At 26.4% G+C, this 17202-nt stretch overlaps 2 protein-coding genes across 4 annotated transcripts; one reads left to right on the top strand and one right to left on the bottom strand.

Moving 5' to 3' along the window:
• Positions 1-630: 630 nt before the first annotated feature.
• Positions 631-6248, top strand: LOC129614427 (ATP-binding cassette sub-family D member 3). Its single transcript, XM_055529019.1, has 12 exons — positions 631-860; positions 2690-2799; positions 3355-3545; positions 3816-3913; positions 3977-4096; positions 4161-4221; positions 4296-4578; positions 4635-4729; positions 4895-4985; positions 5073-5289; positions 5349-5523; positions 5575-6248. Exons 1-12 carry the CDS (start codon positions 748-750, stop codon positions 5986-5988), a joined length of 1968 nt encoding a protein of 655 aa, XP_055384994.1. The 5' UTR covers positions 631-747; the 3' UTR covers positions 5989-6248.
• Positions 6249-6395: 147 nt separating this feature from the next.
• On the bottom strand, positions 6396-16341 carry LOC129614426 (zinc finger FYVE domain-containing protein 26 homolog). 3 transcript variants are annotated; one of them, XM_055529016.1, is made up of 7 exons: positions 16204-16341; positions 14927-16140; positions 11742-14654; positions 11096-11354; positions 9959-10659; positions 8750-9198; positions 6396-7744 (listed from the first exon to the last, which is right to left on the bottom strand). In XM_055529016.1, the coding sequence occupies exons 1-7, from the start codon at positions 16226-16228 to the stop codon at positions 7327-7329; spliced, it is 5979 nt and encodes a 1992-aa protein (XP_055384991.1). In that variant the 5' UTR covers positions 16229-16341; the 3' UTR covers positions 6396-7326. The 3 variants fall into 3 exon arrangements, with proteins under 3 accessions (XP_055384991.1, XP_055384992.1, XP_055384993.1); XM_055529017.1 differs by lacking the exon at positions 16204-16341 and having other exon boundaries at positions 14927-15794; positions 15854-15990; XM_055529018.1 differs by lacking the exon at positions 6396-7744 and having other exon boundaries at positions 9059-9198; positions 9959-10004; positions 10090-10659.
• Between the last annotated feature and the right edge of the window lie 861 nt (positions 16342-17202).

Raw genomic sequence — 17202 nt, 5'->3', positions numbered from 1 at the left:
TGAATATTTGTATTGTTTAATTTTTGTGACAAATCGTACTAATGTTAACAACGTCAAAGTAGTTGTCAAAAAATAAGTCACAGTATATATAATATTTAATACGACTTTTCGAAGGAATAAACAATTTTTGGTTTCAAAAGAAAAACACATTTACATGCCAATTAAGCTTATTATTTTTGACTAAGATTACTCCGTCTCATCAATAAATCCGTGCTAAATACTAGATAATGATGTTTTATTTAGTATTACAGAAAAATGTTTATAATTTCTTTTATTCATTTGCACTTATACCTATTTGCACATATTGCAAAATTTTAGTTTTGATTTAGCGCAAAACATATCGCATATACAAAGTTTTTACATAAGCTCTTATATAATGCGGAAATGATTCGAAGCATATTTTAGAAACTTTTCCAAAATTTTTTTTATATTTGAAATCTCTCAAAAGACACGCCAAATGGATTTAGCTTTTAATGTAAAATATTTTTTTGTAATCGCTTTCCTTGAAATATATAAAATATGTTTCGACTCAGACTCAGAATGAATGACTCTTTAAAAAAATTGCATTGACAAATGACAATAGAAAAATAAAAATGTTTCAAGGGAAGTAAATTTAATTAATCAAGACAACTCAAGGCAGATGGTTTGCTTAACAGAAATAAGCTAGTAAAAGTACATATTAGAAGTCAATATTTTCCATTGTGTCTTTATCTTTATCATAGCTTTAAAAACATAAAATAGAGGAAAATGGCACATTCTTTAAGCAAGTTACTGAAAAATCCAAGTTCTTTAGTTGGTATCGCAGGATTAAGTGCTGCTGTATGGATCATAACTTATGGAAAAATTTCTCGCAATAGAAAGTAAGTGATATAATAAACCAGTTAGAAGATACTTAACCAATTTCAATGATTCAATATTAAGAACCAAAGCTGATTATTTAACAATTTCCTGTTTTATGGAATTTAATAATATTGAAAACACTAAAGTGTTAAGTGATAAAAAATTTAGAACATAATGACTCAAGCTTTTTACATTCAATTAACAAAATTCATAAAATAATGAATAGTAGGTACATTATAGCTGAGTAATTAATTTACTTCTAGATACCTTAACTGACAAATATGTACTTATGTATGTACATATTAAGTACCAATATGCTTGGACTTTTAGTAAATTAGCATTTAATATCGAATTTAAAAAAAAAAAAAACGAACTTTCAACTTTAACAATAAATGAAATTAATGCATATTGCTGATTAGGTATTTTGTTCAAACGAGTGCAATTTACTTGATTGTTTAAATACTCGCGTAATAGAAAAACTAATTAAATATGTTGCATGAATATTTTTTTAATTTTTGTTTTAACCAGTCGTCTTTTCAACCTAAGGCTCCATTTCTTTTTGTACTGTTAATTACCTTATTAGAATTCTTACTAGGAGTTTTACTAGGCATCATGATTTTCTTTTTCTAAATACACCATACACTCATATGCACTCATAATGAATATGTTATCGGATTCAAGTTCTCATTACAATAGGTATTACCTATTACTTAAAAATTATACCCATTGCATAGTTTAAAAGGACTTCAAGTAAAATAAGGATTCAACAAGTCTTTTGCTTTTATTCCTTTAAAATAAATTCACTTCTCTAATTTCCATTAAACATTTTTTTTTGTCAATAATAAAATAAAAGTTTATGTATACATATGTAAAAAATATCGAGAAATTATTTTAAAAATCATTTTTTCTTAGTTGAAACGTAGGTTATGTGTCTACTAGCAGTTAGAAAATTTGTTATATTATATAAAGGCAAAAAAAACTGAGTATCCAATAGGTAGATACTCGTATGTATACCTAGCTACTTAGGTAAATTTACAAGATGAATGAAGTAAATTTAATAAGCATACAAGATGAAATAAGTAACGTTAAAGAAGTTAGTTCCAATAATACATCCTTTAAACAATCCTTTAGATAGGCAGGTCTTTAATATATTTATTTATTATTCCGGTCCTGCTTTGCTATTTTCCTATTCTTAGTTTTTTTTTTAAATAAAAAATTGGAACTGCTCTACAATATTATAATATAGAAAAAAAAAGCTTTTTTTAATTTATTTCTTTTATTTTTTTATTGTACTCTGTTACGTATTAATTGTTAAAACTGCATTTTATTTTGTTTAAAAATATAAAGAAAAAAATAAAAAACTACATAAATTAAGTAAATTAGCAAAATACACTACAGTAAAATTTCTCGATAATTATGTCCCACTTATGTTTTCAAACTCACAACTACATACTCAAGAATAAAATTAAATCAATTGGATACCAAATTCTCTAATAACGGTAGATTTATTTAATCATTATTTTCTATCAAAATATATCTATGTTCATTATTTTCTCATATTTTAAGAGTTATTATTTGACATATTGTAGGTAGTTTCATAAATTTGAAAACCTAAAATTTACGAAATTTTCCGCTGTAAATCAAGCTTTATTAGAACCATTAGAAAGAATTTCTATAATCGCATAGCCCCTAGAAACTGTCTGGAAAAGATTTTTGGACAAGTGTCGTATCAATTTAATTTTAAAATTTATTAATTTAATACTACCTTACAATCTAATATTATAAAGTTATAGCTTATCTTCTTATCATACTATAATTTGATTTTTATTTATTCTTGATTGAATTTTAGGAGGCTGCTATACGAAGACAAAATTCAATATACCATTAAAGAAAAGGAAAAACGCTTACAAAAAGCACAAGTTAATGCAGAATTTTTTAGACAACTAAAATCTTTGCTTAGTAAGTAATAATAAATTTTATTTTCAATTTTTTCTTAAGAATACGAAAGTTTCTATTAAGACAGACTGACTAGTATAGTGACTACTAGTTGGAACTTAATAAATACATTAATTTTTTATTAAGTTCCAACTTTATATTTTCTGTGTACTTCTTGTTTCGCGTAAAAAATATTAAACTAATTTTAGAAGTTTCGGTTTTCATTATCAATTAACGCGTAATCAGAGTCGCCTTGATATTACTAGCTGGGACAGATATTATATTATGTATGACAGGCTGTTTGTTTTTTCAATTTCGTTTATAATACAAGAAGTACTTAAGTACAAGCGTTTCGCACATATCATTACAAACTTTAAGTTATTATAAATTTATACGCAGCTTTTATTTAATATTAACTACATTTATGTATATACTAAAGACTTTCTCTGTCTTAAACATTTTTTTCATAGATATAATAATTAAGTATTTTTTTTATGGCTTTAATATATTTATTCAATTCACATAGTATATTATCAGTAAAAGCAATAATTAATGTATTTCATTCATTTTTTATTTAAGAGATATTAGTCCCAAGAGTATGGTCAAAAGAAACAGCACTTCTGTTACTCATTGCTGGTACTTTGATAGCTAGATCTGTAAGCGATATATGGCTAATACAAATTGCAACTTTAATAGAAAGCACGATCATAACTATGGATAGAGAGGAGTTTAAACATGGTCTGTTTAAATATATGGCAGCACTTCCAATGGTAAGGGTATTTCAATAGTTAAACTAACAGATAATAAATAATAAATAAGATAATAAAACTTTTCAATTTTAAAGAAAATGTTATATAATTTTTAAGTCTTGCAATTTTTTGCAAGTGCTATACCAAAAAAAAAAGAAATTTAAAATGTGAGAAAAAAATTAATACCTATTCGTAAAACTACTATGTTATATATTTTATTTTAATTTAAATAACAATTATGGTTTTGCATTGTAATACATGTACAAAATTAATCAATTCACTATATTTTAGATTTCAGTAGTAACAAATATATTAAAGTGGAGTTTAGGAGAATTGAAGATAAGATTCAGAACAAATTTAACAAATCATTTTTATCAACAGTATTTAAAGCAAGTATATTAAAGTTTTAAATGTAGTGACAAATATAAAATTACAATTTTTTTTTCTAACAGAGGATTTACATATTATAAAATGAGTAATTTGGATAATAGAATAGCTAACGTGGATCAGTTGTTAACAACAGATATTGACAAATTCTGTGAAAGTGTTACTGAATTGTATTCAAATATAAGGTAAACTTTGGAAGAATAAATATCAAGAAAGTAATTAATTTAACTATGTTAACTTCTTTTTTAGCAAACCTATTTTAGATATATTTATTTATGTATATCGATTGACTATGAATCTAGGAGGCAAGGTAATAATTTTTTTTTTAAATTAAAAACAATTGCTCAATTAGTAAATATATGATATTTATTTTGAAATATTTAGACTCCATCTATATTAATGGCTTATCTCTTGTTTGCTGGTGTTCTTCTAACTAGGCTACGTAGACCTACAGGGAAATTGACTATTGAAGAACAAAAACTTGAAGGAGAATTCCGTTACATAAATTCCAGATTAATAACAAATTCTGAAGAAATCGCTTTTTATAGTGGAAATAGTAGAGAAAGATTAACTGTTTTAACAAGTTATTCAAAACTACAAAGGCACCTAAGAAAATTTTTAGAGTTTCGTGTAGGAATGGGAATATTAGACAACATAATAGGGAAATGTAAATAAGAATAATTTGTCGTAATTATGCTCGATATTGTTTTTTTTCTTTTTTAGATGCCGCAACAGTCGTAGGATTTTATGCTGTTTCTTTACCTTTTTTTACCAAAGACCATCCTCTTTTGGCAGATGAAAAAGGAGAGAGATTAAAGGTTTGTAGCACAAAGAGTATATTATTAAGAATCAAAATTTTACGAATTTTTCATTATACATAAATATTAAATCAAAGCGATTTGCATGTATATGTGAAAAAGAAACTGTTTTTAACTTATATTTTTAAATCTTATTATCAAATTCAACACATGATTTCTATTTAGGCATATTACACTTTTGGCAGGATGTTAATAAAGCTAGCAGAAGCAATTGGAAGATTAGTATTAGCCGGCCGAGAAATGTCTAGATTAGCAGGTAAAACTTTGTACTAACAGTACTGTATAAAACAAAAAGTTTTGAAAATTTAAAAACTTAAAATTAAAATAAATTTTTTTGTTTCAGGATTCACTGCTCGAATGACAGAACTTGCAAGTGTTTTAAATGATTTGAACTCCGGTAGTTACCAAAGAACAATGTTAGGAAATGTTAATGATCAAACATGCTTAGGGCCGAATAAAGGATTCATATCATTTCAAGACAATATTATAAAATTTGACAAAGTACCTTTGGTAACGCCTAATGGTGATGTTTTAGTTAAGGAGCTTTCGTTTGAAGTTAGGTAAAATATTAAAATATGCAAAAAAAAAAAGAGAAAAGAAATAACCAATCATTTCATAGGTCTGGAATGAATGTTTTAGTGTGTGGTCCAAATGGCTGTGGAAAATCAAGTTTATTTAGAATTTTAGGAGAACTCTGGCCAAGTTGGGGTGGAAAAATGATAAAACCTCCAAAAGGAAAATTATTTTATATTCCGCAAAGGCCATATATGACATTAGGAACCTTAAGAGATCAAGTAAACATTCAAGAAATTTTTAAAAAGAAATACTTTTATAGATATTTTTAGATTATTTATCCCCATTCGCATGAAGAGATGATTCGTCGTGGTAAAACTGATAAAGATTTGCTGTTGTATTTGGAAATCGTTCAGCTTACTTATGTACAATCACGAGAAAATGGACTGAACGCGATAGAGGATTGGATTGACGTTTTATCTGGAGGAGAAAAGCAAAGAATAGCTATGGCCAGACTTTTTTATCATAATCCTCAATTTGCCATATTGGATGAGTGTACTAGTGCAGTATCAGTCGATGTAGAAGGTTCTATGTATCAGTATTGTAAAGAAACTGGTATATCACTGTTCACAGTATCTCATCGGAAATCATTATGGAAACACCACGAATATTATCTACAATTCGATGGAAGGGGAAGTTACAAATTTGATAAAATTGATGGAACCATAGAGGAATTCGGTTCTTAATTAATTTTTCTAGAATTTTTAAGGGAAAATAATTTAATTTTAATATTGCTATTTTTGGTTATTACATGGGGCGTTGGGGAATAAATTTTCTTTATGTATTCTATAATTTTCTAAAACAAAATTAAGGAAACCAAGTATCTAATGTATGTTAATTTGTATGTTATATTTTCTAAAACATGTTATTTGTTGAAGCTTTATAAATCTAATTTTAATGTTTAATATATTTTTTGATTAAAAATTTTATTTAACAATTTATGTAACCAATTTTTTGTTGTAGTATACAGTAATCTTAGTGATTATGTCATTACAAGAATGAAAGAAATACGCTGCAATAATATATGTACACATTTTACGTTAAAATTAAGTATGTACATTATAACAAAGTCGGTATCGATATTAAGAATAGATATTTTAGTTTACTCAAATTAGATAATTTCTTTAATTTTCTTTTATATAAGAAAACTTTATTGAAAGCATGCAGATATTTTTTGGAACCAAGGTATTTTATGTCACCCTATGTGATTCGACTTTATCAGTCAAGCGTAATGACTGACAATATCATACAATGCTGGAAAGTAGGTACATACAAGGTGTACAAATTACATATTATGTACATTTATATTGCAGCGTTTATCTTCCATTCCTTGGTAAACATACATACATGCATATCGGATTTTCTCAAATTTTCAAAAGAAAAGAGAATTACTATTTGGCCCGAAAAAATTTAAGGTATTTTCTAAGTTAGGGAAATAGGGAAATTTCTTTTGAAAAGTACAAAATTTGATAACGTTCACCAAGAGCCATCTACTAATACAATTGCAAAACCAAAATTAAATATAATTTAATATACATATGTATATGTAAATATGTAAAAATTTAAAATAGATTTAAAATTATCAAAAGGATTATTTTCGTTATAAAATTATCAACCGGGAATGGCGTTCACTTGAGCCAAATTCTAATGTCTTAAAGAAATGGAAAGAAAGTTAGTTTTGGTAGGTCATAAATATATATATTTTTATAGATTACTTATTTACACTAAACTTGAGTGAAAACTTTAATTGGTGCACAAAAATCTTATTAGATCCATTGACTGATAGTACTGAAAAGTAAGAAATTTAATCAAAATAAGTAAACTTCTCAAAATGAGAGTAAGAACTTTGTTAAATAAAACTATAATTTAATAAAAATATATTGTTGAAAGTTTATTTTAACATTTTTTCAAAAGATTCAATATAAAATACAATAAACTTTAAATACTTATATATTAAACGCGTACAAAATATAAATACGTAATATAACACCATTTAAAAATTTTATGTTTCGCATGGAATTTGGCTACATTCGTAATTTCATTTTCAATTTTTTTTCACATAAATTTTTTATGTCTTGTCTCTTCATTTCCTTTGCTTTAACTAATACTTTATGAACTTGATCCAATTGGTTATGTTGTTCTGCTATTAAATACGCAGTTTCTAATTGGCCTAAAAATATATAACAAGCTACTTGCGTTTCAATATTTTTTATTCGTTTTGACAATAGCTTATATTTATTTGTAATATCGGGCACATTGGTATAAGATTTAATTGCTTCGAAAATCATTTCATCTGCTTCCCTAACGGATGCTGTTTCATCATTACTTCCTATGATACAATCATATAGTTTCAATATTTCATCTAAACGATCATTTTTAGCTAGAAATTGTGTTACAATTTTATATATTTTTGTAGGGATCAATTTGAATTCTTGAATAATTCTGCATAAATAGAAAAGTATAAAATAAAATAAATTACTATTTTTTGTACTAGAATAACTCGCAAATGGAATAATATTATACAATATTATTTACAAATTATAAAGCTAAATATGATGGTAGTAAAATATAAAAATTTACGTTAAATAATACGTTTTTCAGTAAAAATTATGATCTACTAAAAATGTACATATTTTTTGTACATATTCTTTTTTGTAAATTTATAGAAACATAAAATAAGAGTTAATGCATTTTTTTGGATTAGAATTTCTTAATATATTTGTAAATTAATAAAGTAGTTACCAAAAATATGTCAGAAAACTGTTTACGTTATAAAATAAGTAATTTAACCTTATGCTAGCTGTACCCAGGGGAAGTTAAATAGAATTTTAATGTCCAGAAACTATGTCAGAAAAAGTTTTTAAAATTGATTTTGATTTTTGATATTGGTTAAAAAAAATTACATACACAATCGAACCCAATCTCTGTTGGGAAATTTTTTATCGATTTTTCGTTTTACAGCTTTTTTTGTTTACCTCTAAAATGTTGTGTTTAACGTCTTTTTTCTGATTTACGCCCATTAATTTTTCTTTATTATTTCGATAAATTATGAAGTTTCGATGAATTATTATAAAACTATCTTTTTATAATTTTATTTGCGATACGGAAAGGGCAAAAGTAATTTTTTGAAAAAATAAAATGCTGCTGAAAATTTTAATGTAATTATAATACTTGGTTTACACAATATTCTATAATTGAATTTTGTAATTGAATTTTTTTTTAATTTTTCGATTTTGTTTTACGCTTTTACGTTTTACAACCCCAAATTTCAAAACGCATCTGGAACGTAAATCAAGGGCCTAGTGTATCCGCGTTGTTTAATTATCCATTTCATTTCTTTCAAAAATATGCTATGCTTATTAATATATGTATGTATATATGTATGTATGTATTTAGAAATAGCCCGTAAAATTTTTTCAAAAAATATGTTGAAAAATCATTCAATACCTGAAACTCAAGCCAAATCCTTCTAAATTTTGACCACATAATAGAATCCAAGCTGCAATTTCTATTTTTTCGTCTACTGAACCGAATAATGTAGGTAGCGTACGAGATGTATTCTGCGGTCGCAGCAAACGATTTAAAGTATTCAAATGTTCCTCTTCAAACTTCGCCAAGAATTTCGTCACTTCTTTTTGCAGTAAAACTGTATTTAAATGCGTATTTAAAGATTTATAATCCAGCTGGATTGAGAACGAATTGTCGATAGTTTTGTTAACTACTTTATCAAAATTAACGTTTTCCCAATTTTGACATAGTTCTATTTCATCTTCCAAATGTTTTTGTGCTTTATCTAAATAAAACAGCTTCTCGTTCAGTTGCTTGAAAGTAAAGCTATTTTTTAAAAAAAACATAACACATGTCATACTTGCTCTGACTGAATCTTTTAGCAAGACCTTTGAGGTAAAAGAGAAAAATGTAGAAATAAATTAGTTAAAATATGTTAAAGTAAAACAAAAAAAAATTTAGGCTTGAGAAAGAAAGGAAGATGAGAAAAAGAAATACTATCCAAAATAGGTAGTTTTCTATCCTTTTCCGCATTATAACTTTAAAGTTCGATAATATCCAATTCCTAGAAACTCCTGTTAAAGTGCAATTTTTTCGAAGCTTAAAATTTACCAATTCGTATACGTTGTTTATTGATAAGATTCTTGTTTTAAAGAATATTTCAGAATGTCAGGGGAAATTTGCCTGAAAAAATAATCCTGAATTTACCAATCTCATAAGAAAATCAATTGCAAATCTGTATATTTAGTTTTTTCGCGAACTGAAATTTTTTATTGGCTAGGGAGAAATTAAATTTGTGGGATTTTTTTTTTAGTTTGACTAAAAAGTAATTATTTTAATCAAGATTTTTATAGTTTAATATAAATCGAAAAACGTTCTTTGAAATTGTGTATCAATACCACCCGCTGCACCTAAAGAGAATCGCTCGGAAACTTCAAACCCAGAGGCCATTCTAAGATCTTTAACAGACAAGTTTCTATAATTTAATTTAAATTTAAGCAAAATACAGCTATATGTAGGCATATATATGTAAATTTTTAACTATTCGTGTATATATGTATATATGTATGTGTACATCGACTATCTTAATATATATATAAATATGTATACTTATATACAAAGAGTGCAAATTTTAGTTTATCGAAATACCTGTAATTGATATAGAGAATTTAGTAATCCTTTTGATTCCAAGTATCTGCAAATACAGACAAAGATATTTTTCCAAATTAATAAATGTTCCTCCAGACTAAGCATATGATCTATTAGATTTGCCACTTCACCTATTTTTAAGAAGTGTAAGAATATGTGTGAAATAAAGTATTCATATTTAAAATTTTGCAAAATGAAGTAACGAAGTGCTGCTTTAATTTCATTGTATCGGATTAAAAAATTAATAATATTACTGTGTGACCCATATGTGATGAGGTAGTAGAAACATTCATTAAATATTTTGGATTTCACATTTAAAATGCCTTTATCACAATCTTCAATATTTCCACCATTTGATAGTGCTTTTAGTGACGACAAGGTATTTAAAATAATAAAAGCGTTTTCATTAACATTAGTATTTGAATTTTGTTTTGATAATGACGACTGTTGAGTCGAAATTGATGTTGCAGAACCGTACAATGAACTTGTTTTTTTGTCATTCTCTGATAATAACATGTTGTTTGAAATTGATTCAATAACTCTTATTATTTCACCAAGCAAAGGTGGACTTTTTTTCGGTCTACGATACATTTTTATATTCAAGTTACTTAATGTGGAGGATGACATGACGATTTCAAAAATAAGCGCTCCTTCAGCAAAAGAACAAATATTTGTCATGCAATGCAAAAATTTTTCGCGAGCTGGAAAGGAATATAATAAAAGAAATATATAATATAATCTAAATTTAATAAGGATTAAGTATTATCAAAAAATGAATTAACGAATTTTTATTATAAGAAAGCAAACGTTATAGTTATGTCAAACCCATTTTTAAAAAATCCAATTCCGTGACAACAGGCTAATTAACTAACTCGTTTGACACCTAATTACATTCGAAATGGCTAAATTTAGTTCATATGTCCAATTAGTTCCATAGTTGTGGGCAAAAATTTACCTCAAAACCATGCCATTCATTTAAAAGAATCGCGAAAATGAACATGGAATGAAAGAATCCGGTATTTTAATCGAATTTAAAATATGAGCATAAATTTAAAACACGAAATTACAAATTCATTATATACTCGTTTATGAAAAAAAAAGGAATAAACTAATTGTTAAAGTTTTCGCAAAATTTACCTAAATTAAAGCATCCAGATTTTAAATATGACAAACCATGTGCAGCAAGAACTTTTGACATGGAAACTCCACGCTTAAGTGAAATATCTAGTGCTAAATAATATTTTTCGGCGTCAACCAAATTATACGTTAATTTTTTTATGTTGTTTTTATTAAATGAGTCAGGAATCATCAAGTTTTCACAACCATTCTTAGCAAAAGATTTGATAATATCGGCATGCTCACGAATGGCGTCACATTCAGAAGGTCCACCACGAATCTAAAGAAAAAAAAAAACAAAAAATCAAATTTCCAAATGCACATCACATAAAATTTTCAAAACATAATGCCGACTTATGAGGCATGAAATTTATATTCCTAACGTTACCATTTGAATACTAATTATATCATATTTATTTATTTGTTTATTTCTCATGTAAAGTTTGGATTAAGTGTACGATTCAATTAACTTTATTCGTAAAATTATGTCTAGAATCAGAATTTTTTTAATTTTGAAAAGTGCACTGAATTAGTTCATATATCGAAACAAAATCAGTACATATAATTATTGACATAGAATACCCGCGCGTAGTTAGTATTTCTACGAGTATAAAACGTTAAATTTCATTTATATCATTAATTTTATACGTTATAAATAACAATTTACCTTAGCAGCCAAAGACAAACAGCTCAATATTTTCGCAATCGAATTAAAATTTGCTTCTGGATTTCGAAACGTTAATAACATTTCCAATTTTTTGCAATGATATAACAATAAATCTATACATTTTTTTTGATTTTTATGAAATGATAGAATTGTTAAGCACAGTGCAACATCACAAGCGTGTTCGTAACAGAACTGCTGCCTCAACATGTCATCATGCGCTATGCTTCCATTTAACTCCCATTCCAATAAATTTTCGCAATTTTCGTATTTTTCTCTATTCTCTACCATATTCTGCTTATTTTTTATTTTGTCTTCCATAACTTGAATTTCCTTAGCGCAATCAATACATATGCGAACGAGAACATCTTGGTATATTTCCGGAATTTTTATTCTATGTTTAGAGCAAGAGTAACAGACTACACGTCCGCAGCGACGACAATGATGCCGTCTGATCAACATTGTGAAAACTGTATAGCGGCAGCTTTGACATACATTGGCATCTTCATCTTTTATCCACTCGTGTTTCTGTGGTGGAGCTTTAGGCATTTTAAAAGCAGATGCCAAAGAGTCAATGCTTATACCATCAGTTGATATAGATATATTTTTATAAAAAATTTTGAATTTATTACTTATTTGAAAATCTAATGCTTTAGAAGCATACATACGTAAAAGAAGATCAATACATGAAACTGAAAGAATATGGTCATCTTTATATAAATTGAAGTAGAATAATATGAATTCTGAATTTGGTTTTGAATCAATATCTGCCTTTTCATATTTACTCGAATTTTGTGGCATTGAATATTTCTTATTTCTAACCTTTCCATCACAATATTTACAAGGATGTCTTGAAACAACGTTATCTATCTCATTCAATACTTCATGTAGCAGTTGAAACTTAGAGTTCATTATTAGTACTTCAAGTAACAATAAGGGTTTACTTAATAAATTCTTATTCATTTGCAGATTATAGTTTTGAAATATTCCAGCAATTTTCAAGGAAATCTTGTAATTCTCAAAATTTGCTTCAGAGCTTTCAACTAAACATTTAATTATATTAAAGAAATACCCAATATTATCAACTTTATCACAATTAATTTCAAGGAGCATAGTAACTCGATCTATTGGAAGCCTTTCAATAATGTGCAAGAGATTTTTTAATATTTCATCACCTGGAGTTATTAAATTTTTTAAATCTATTTGTTCAAATTTTTTATTTTTAACTACACTATATAGTCCATTCATTTTAGCCCACCTTTTCAATAGGTCAAACTCGTAATGACAAATTAATATTTCAAACAGCTTAGCAGGATGTGATTTTCCAAAGTTATAAGCGTCTCTCCAACAATTTAGTTCTAGAATTTTTGAAATTTTTAAGTAAACTTCTACTTCAAAACTGATTTCTTTGATTTTTACTATTTTATCATCACTTAAAATCTTGACATTCCTATCAAACACTATACTGTTGATTATTTCTTCTAGCAAAATATAATCATTTATTTTCTCATAATTTTCCATCAGTAAATTAAATCGTTGTTCCGAAGAATTCATCATTTTAAGAAGAGACATATATTTCACATCGGTAAAAACAAGTTGTTTTAAAATTGCATTCAGACAAAAATTAAAATTTGAATTGTTCTTTTCTCTTAATCCTTTGTATACCATATATTTTAAAAATAAATCATTTACTGAAGAAATATCTTCATCATTTATGTAATCTAAGAGTAAAGCTGATGCTAACTGACTCTTTTTTTGTAAAATTGATAGACTGCAAACAATGTCCATTTTCTGCATTTTTCTTAAAAACTTTAAATTAATGTGCAAACTATCATTAGACAAATTTTCAAAATTAATTTCATTAAAAATTTCTACAACCAGTTTTCCCAAAAATGCACTTCTGAGCATAATATATTCCATAATACATGAGTATACACTTCCAGAAAGTTGAAATTTTTCAATTTCGCCAGTATCCCCTTTTTTAATAAAATCGGGAAGTATTAACTCTACCATAGTGTAAACTAAATTTAAGTTTAATGAAATTGACTTTTGTTCAAGCTCTAAAAATGATACATCGGATTTAAAAATCATGTTAGCTATTAATGCTCGCGGTGTCATTTTTAATAATTCATTGATATGATCCTCCAAATTTGACCCCGAAAGCTTTTTAAGACTAATAAAAGTATTCAAAAAATTATTCATTCGAGCAAAATAATTAATGCATGAAGGCAGGTTTTCAAAATAACTTTCTAAGTATTTGATATCAATTTCGTTGAGTTTCAATGTTGAGATATTATTGATTTGATAAATTTCATTAAACATTAAAATTTCTTTTAGTTCAGCTTGGATTACATATGCGTCATATGAAAAAGAATTTTTTAAAAAATTTTGTAACGTGTTCGCTTTATCATTTGGAAATATTGCTTTATAGGCACGCATGGATTCTGTTATTGAATGTAAAAATGCAAAATAGCCAATTCTTTCAAAGGAATTAACGTTCAAAAAAGACGATCTTCTTTCTATCAAATCCAATATATTTTCGCATATTTCACATTCTAAGTCCAAATTGGTAATAAGATCAACTATTACAGACAATTTTTGATTTAAGGGAGCATATTGCTCTAAATATAAATTAGAGTTTTCTATGCTCTTTTTAAATAAATCTTTATTATTACATTGTAGTTCTTGTATGTTTACTGCATCTAAAAATTGTTCGATTATATTGATTACTGAAGAAACTTCAAATCCTATAACCGCTACGTTCCATATGCGTTCAACCACAGAATTAATTTTTAAATTTTCTGTTTCGATGTGTTCTGATGTTTTCAAGATAGACTGAATTTTTTTTGTAAAAAATTTTATTTTATTTATTAGAGCTATGGTGTGTACCAATTCTACATTGTCAACTTTACTGAGCTAAAATAAATCAAAATTATTTTTTAAAAATATTCATTAGTGCTTCCTACTTGTCAAATTATATTTGAAAATTAAAAAAATAAAAAAATAAAACTGTAGGTGAATTTTAAGAGAATAACAAAACATATTATAATAAATTTAACAATACAAAATATTTTATTATAAATGTTTGGAACAATAAAAAATGAATAAGAGCAAAAAGCTAATACATATTGTGTGCACTATATCTCTATGGAATAAGAAATAAGATTAAGTGTATACTAGCTACTTACATATTTCATATTCCTTATATCATCAAAATTTATAAAAGCAAAGCCGTATTCTGCTATAGTTGTAAAATCACTAAGCAATATAGATATCACACAGTTTTTTTCCGAAACTCGTTTACGAAATTTTTTTTCATTTAAATTTGTTTTTTCGGATTTTGTTAAACTTGACTTTTTTTTTAGTTTTGACTTTCGTCTAATACTAGATGTGTCATTTGTATTAGAAGTTTCGTCATCACTGCTAATTTTATCAGCAATTGTATAATGATGCCGCAATATCACAGATAAATCTTCAACACTAGAAAAAAAATTTTTGCTGGAATTTAATGATGTCAAAAAATTCAATTTGTGTAGTGCTTCATTGATGTGAATTTCATATTTTTCTAATTTTTCATATTCGATTTTGCTGAAATTTTGTTTGAAAAATGTATTCTTCTTCGAAATGTTCTGTTGTAAATATTTTAATATTTCTTTTAGTTGAGGGCCCAAACAAATAAAACTCGAAGAAGCACAAATTTTATGTTCATATTCTTTACCTTTGTTTTCATCATAATTAATAGATCCACTAATATCAATTTTAAACTTAGAAAACTGTGTATGTTTAACAAAAAATAACTTAAATATATCATTTAGCAACTCATTATAAATCACCAAATCATCAATTTCTTCCATGAGATCATTAACTTTAAAGTTTCTAGGATTTTTAAGAATCACTACATCATGAACTTTTTCCAAAACTAAATAATAAATCAGTTGTTGCTTTTGAATAACATAATTAGCAGAATTTTCTTCTGATGCAAGTTTTGTTTCGATTTTTAATATTTCAAATAAATTTGAGGCCGGAAGATCGCTTATCAAATGATATATAATACTTCTATTCATGAAAAATTTCTCTAATTTAATACATGTATTTTGATTAATGACTGCATTAACCAGAGTTTTCAATGTTATTACAAATTCTAAAAGTGGGACCAGATTTGAAGGTTTCTTATTAAACTTTTCTGGCAAAGTTACTAAAACCGTGCAATTTTCTTTATCTCCTATGCTAAAATATTTTTCCAACAGGTTTAAAATATATCCAACATTGAAAACTTCTGCATCTTCAAAAAATGAAAACAACTGATTGAGAAACTCACGCTTATCATCTCTATTATTCAGAATACATTTTAATAAATTTTCTTTTTCCCTTTGTACTGCTAATTCAATATCCTTCGTACGCACTAAAACATATTAAAAACCATTTAAACATATTTTCTTTTAAGGCCATATTGATATTTAATTACAACTTAAACTTTGATCGAGTTCCATCACACTAGTTTTAAATTAACACTTTTAATTTCTTTTATTTATATTCGGAATATTATTAAACTCAACTACATAATACATTTTATTTTAAAAATCCTAAATGTTTGACAGACGGAATAGGGATGGTAACTATCGAATAAATCGAAAACAACGGCAAAGCTATCGAATAAAAGAAATTAGCAGAAAATATCTGAATTTCAAAAACTGCTGAATTATTTTTTATGACTTTTTGAAATTTTTAAGTAAGATATGTTATTTTGCACGAAAAATATAAATAATTTTTTAAACAATTTATCATTACCAACCATGAAAAAACAAACTATTGCTACAAAAGGTCTCGCATATAATATTTGAACAATGTTAAAAACTAGTCGAACTATAGCAGAAATCACCTCAAGGTTCCTTCACGAGACCGAATTACATTTTAACTCAATTAACTTAGAAACTATAGAGTTATATAAAAATTCGGTTTTTAGCAAATACCCTGGGAGAGAAATGATTGTGGTTAGATTTTGTAGCTGAAAATTAATACTTATTTTCTTAAATTACTTAAGATTTCGATAGGCGTGTAGACGATCACTTTTAAAGGCAGAAAAGTTTTCAAGGGGGAAGGAATGGTAAAGAAGTCAAGCTGCCACCAAAACATTTCCAACAAACCATCTTCCAACTTGCTAGGTAATCTGAGAACTGAGTTAATAGAGTTTAAAAGTTTTAACAATAAGAAAAAACAAATTGTTCAATTTTTTGACAAGTTATTAATTTTAGCATATATATTGGTTTTGTGACAAAGTAACTCAATTAATTTCTAATCAAGTTGTTTTAAAACAAGCCTCGAAGTGAAGACGCTTTTAAACCTAATTCACTATTAAACTTTCAATAGATCAATTCATTCAGTAAAAGAAATAACAGAATTTTTATATATGAAAATAAGCGTGGGTGAACAGGAATGTATATTCCAAGCATTTTAACATTCTCAG

The sequence above is a fragment of the Condylostylus longicornis genome, unplaced genomic scaffold (genome assembly GCF_029603195.1).
Source record: "Condylostylus longicornis isolate FDR11 unplaced genomic scaffold, ASM2960319v2 ptg000107l, whole genome shotgun sequence".
NCBI lineage: Eukaryota > Metazoa > Arthropoda > Insecta > Diptera > Dolichopodidae > Condylostylus > Condylostylus longicornis.
Note: the sequence above shows the minus strand (reverse complement) of the source record. Positions and strands in the feature narration are given on the sequence as shown.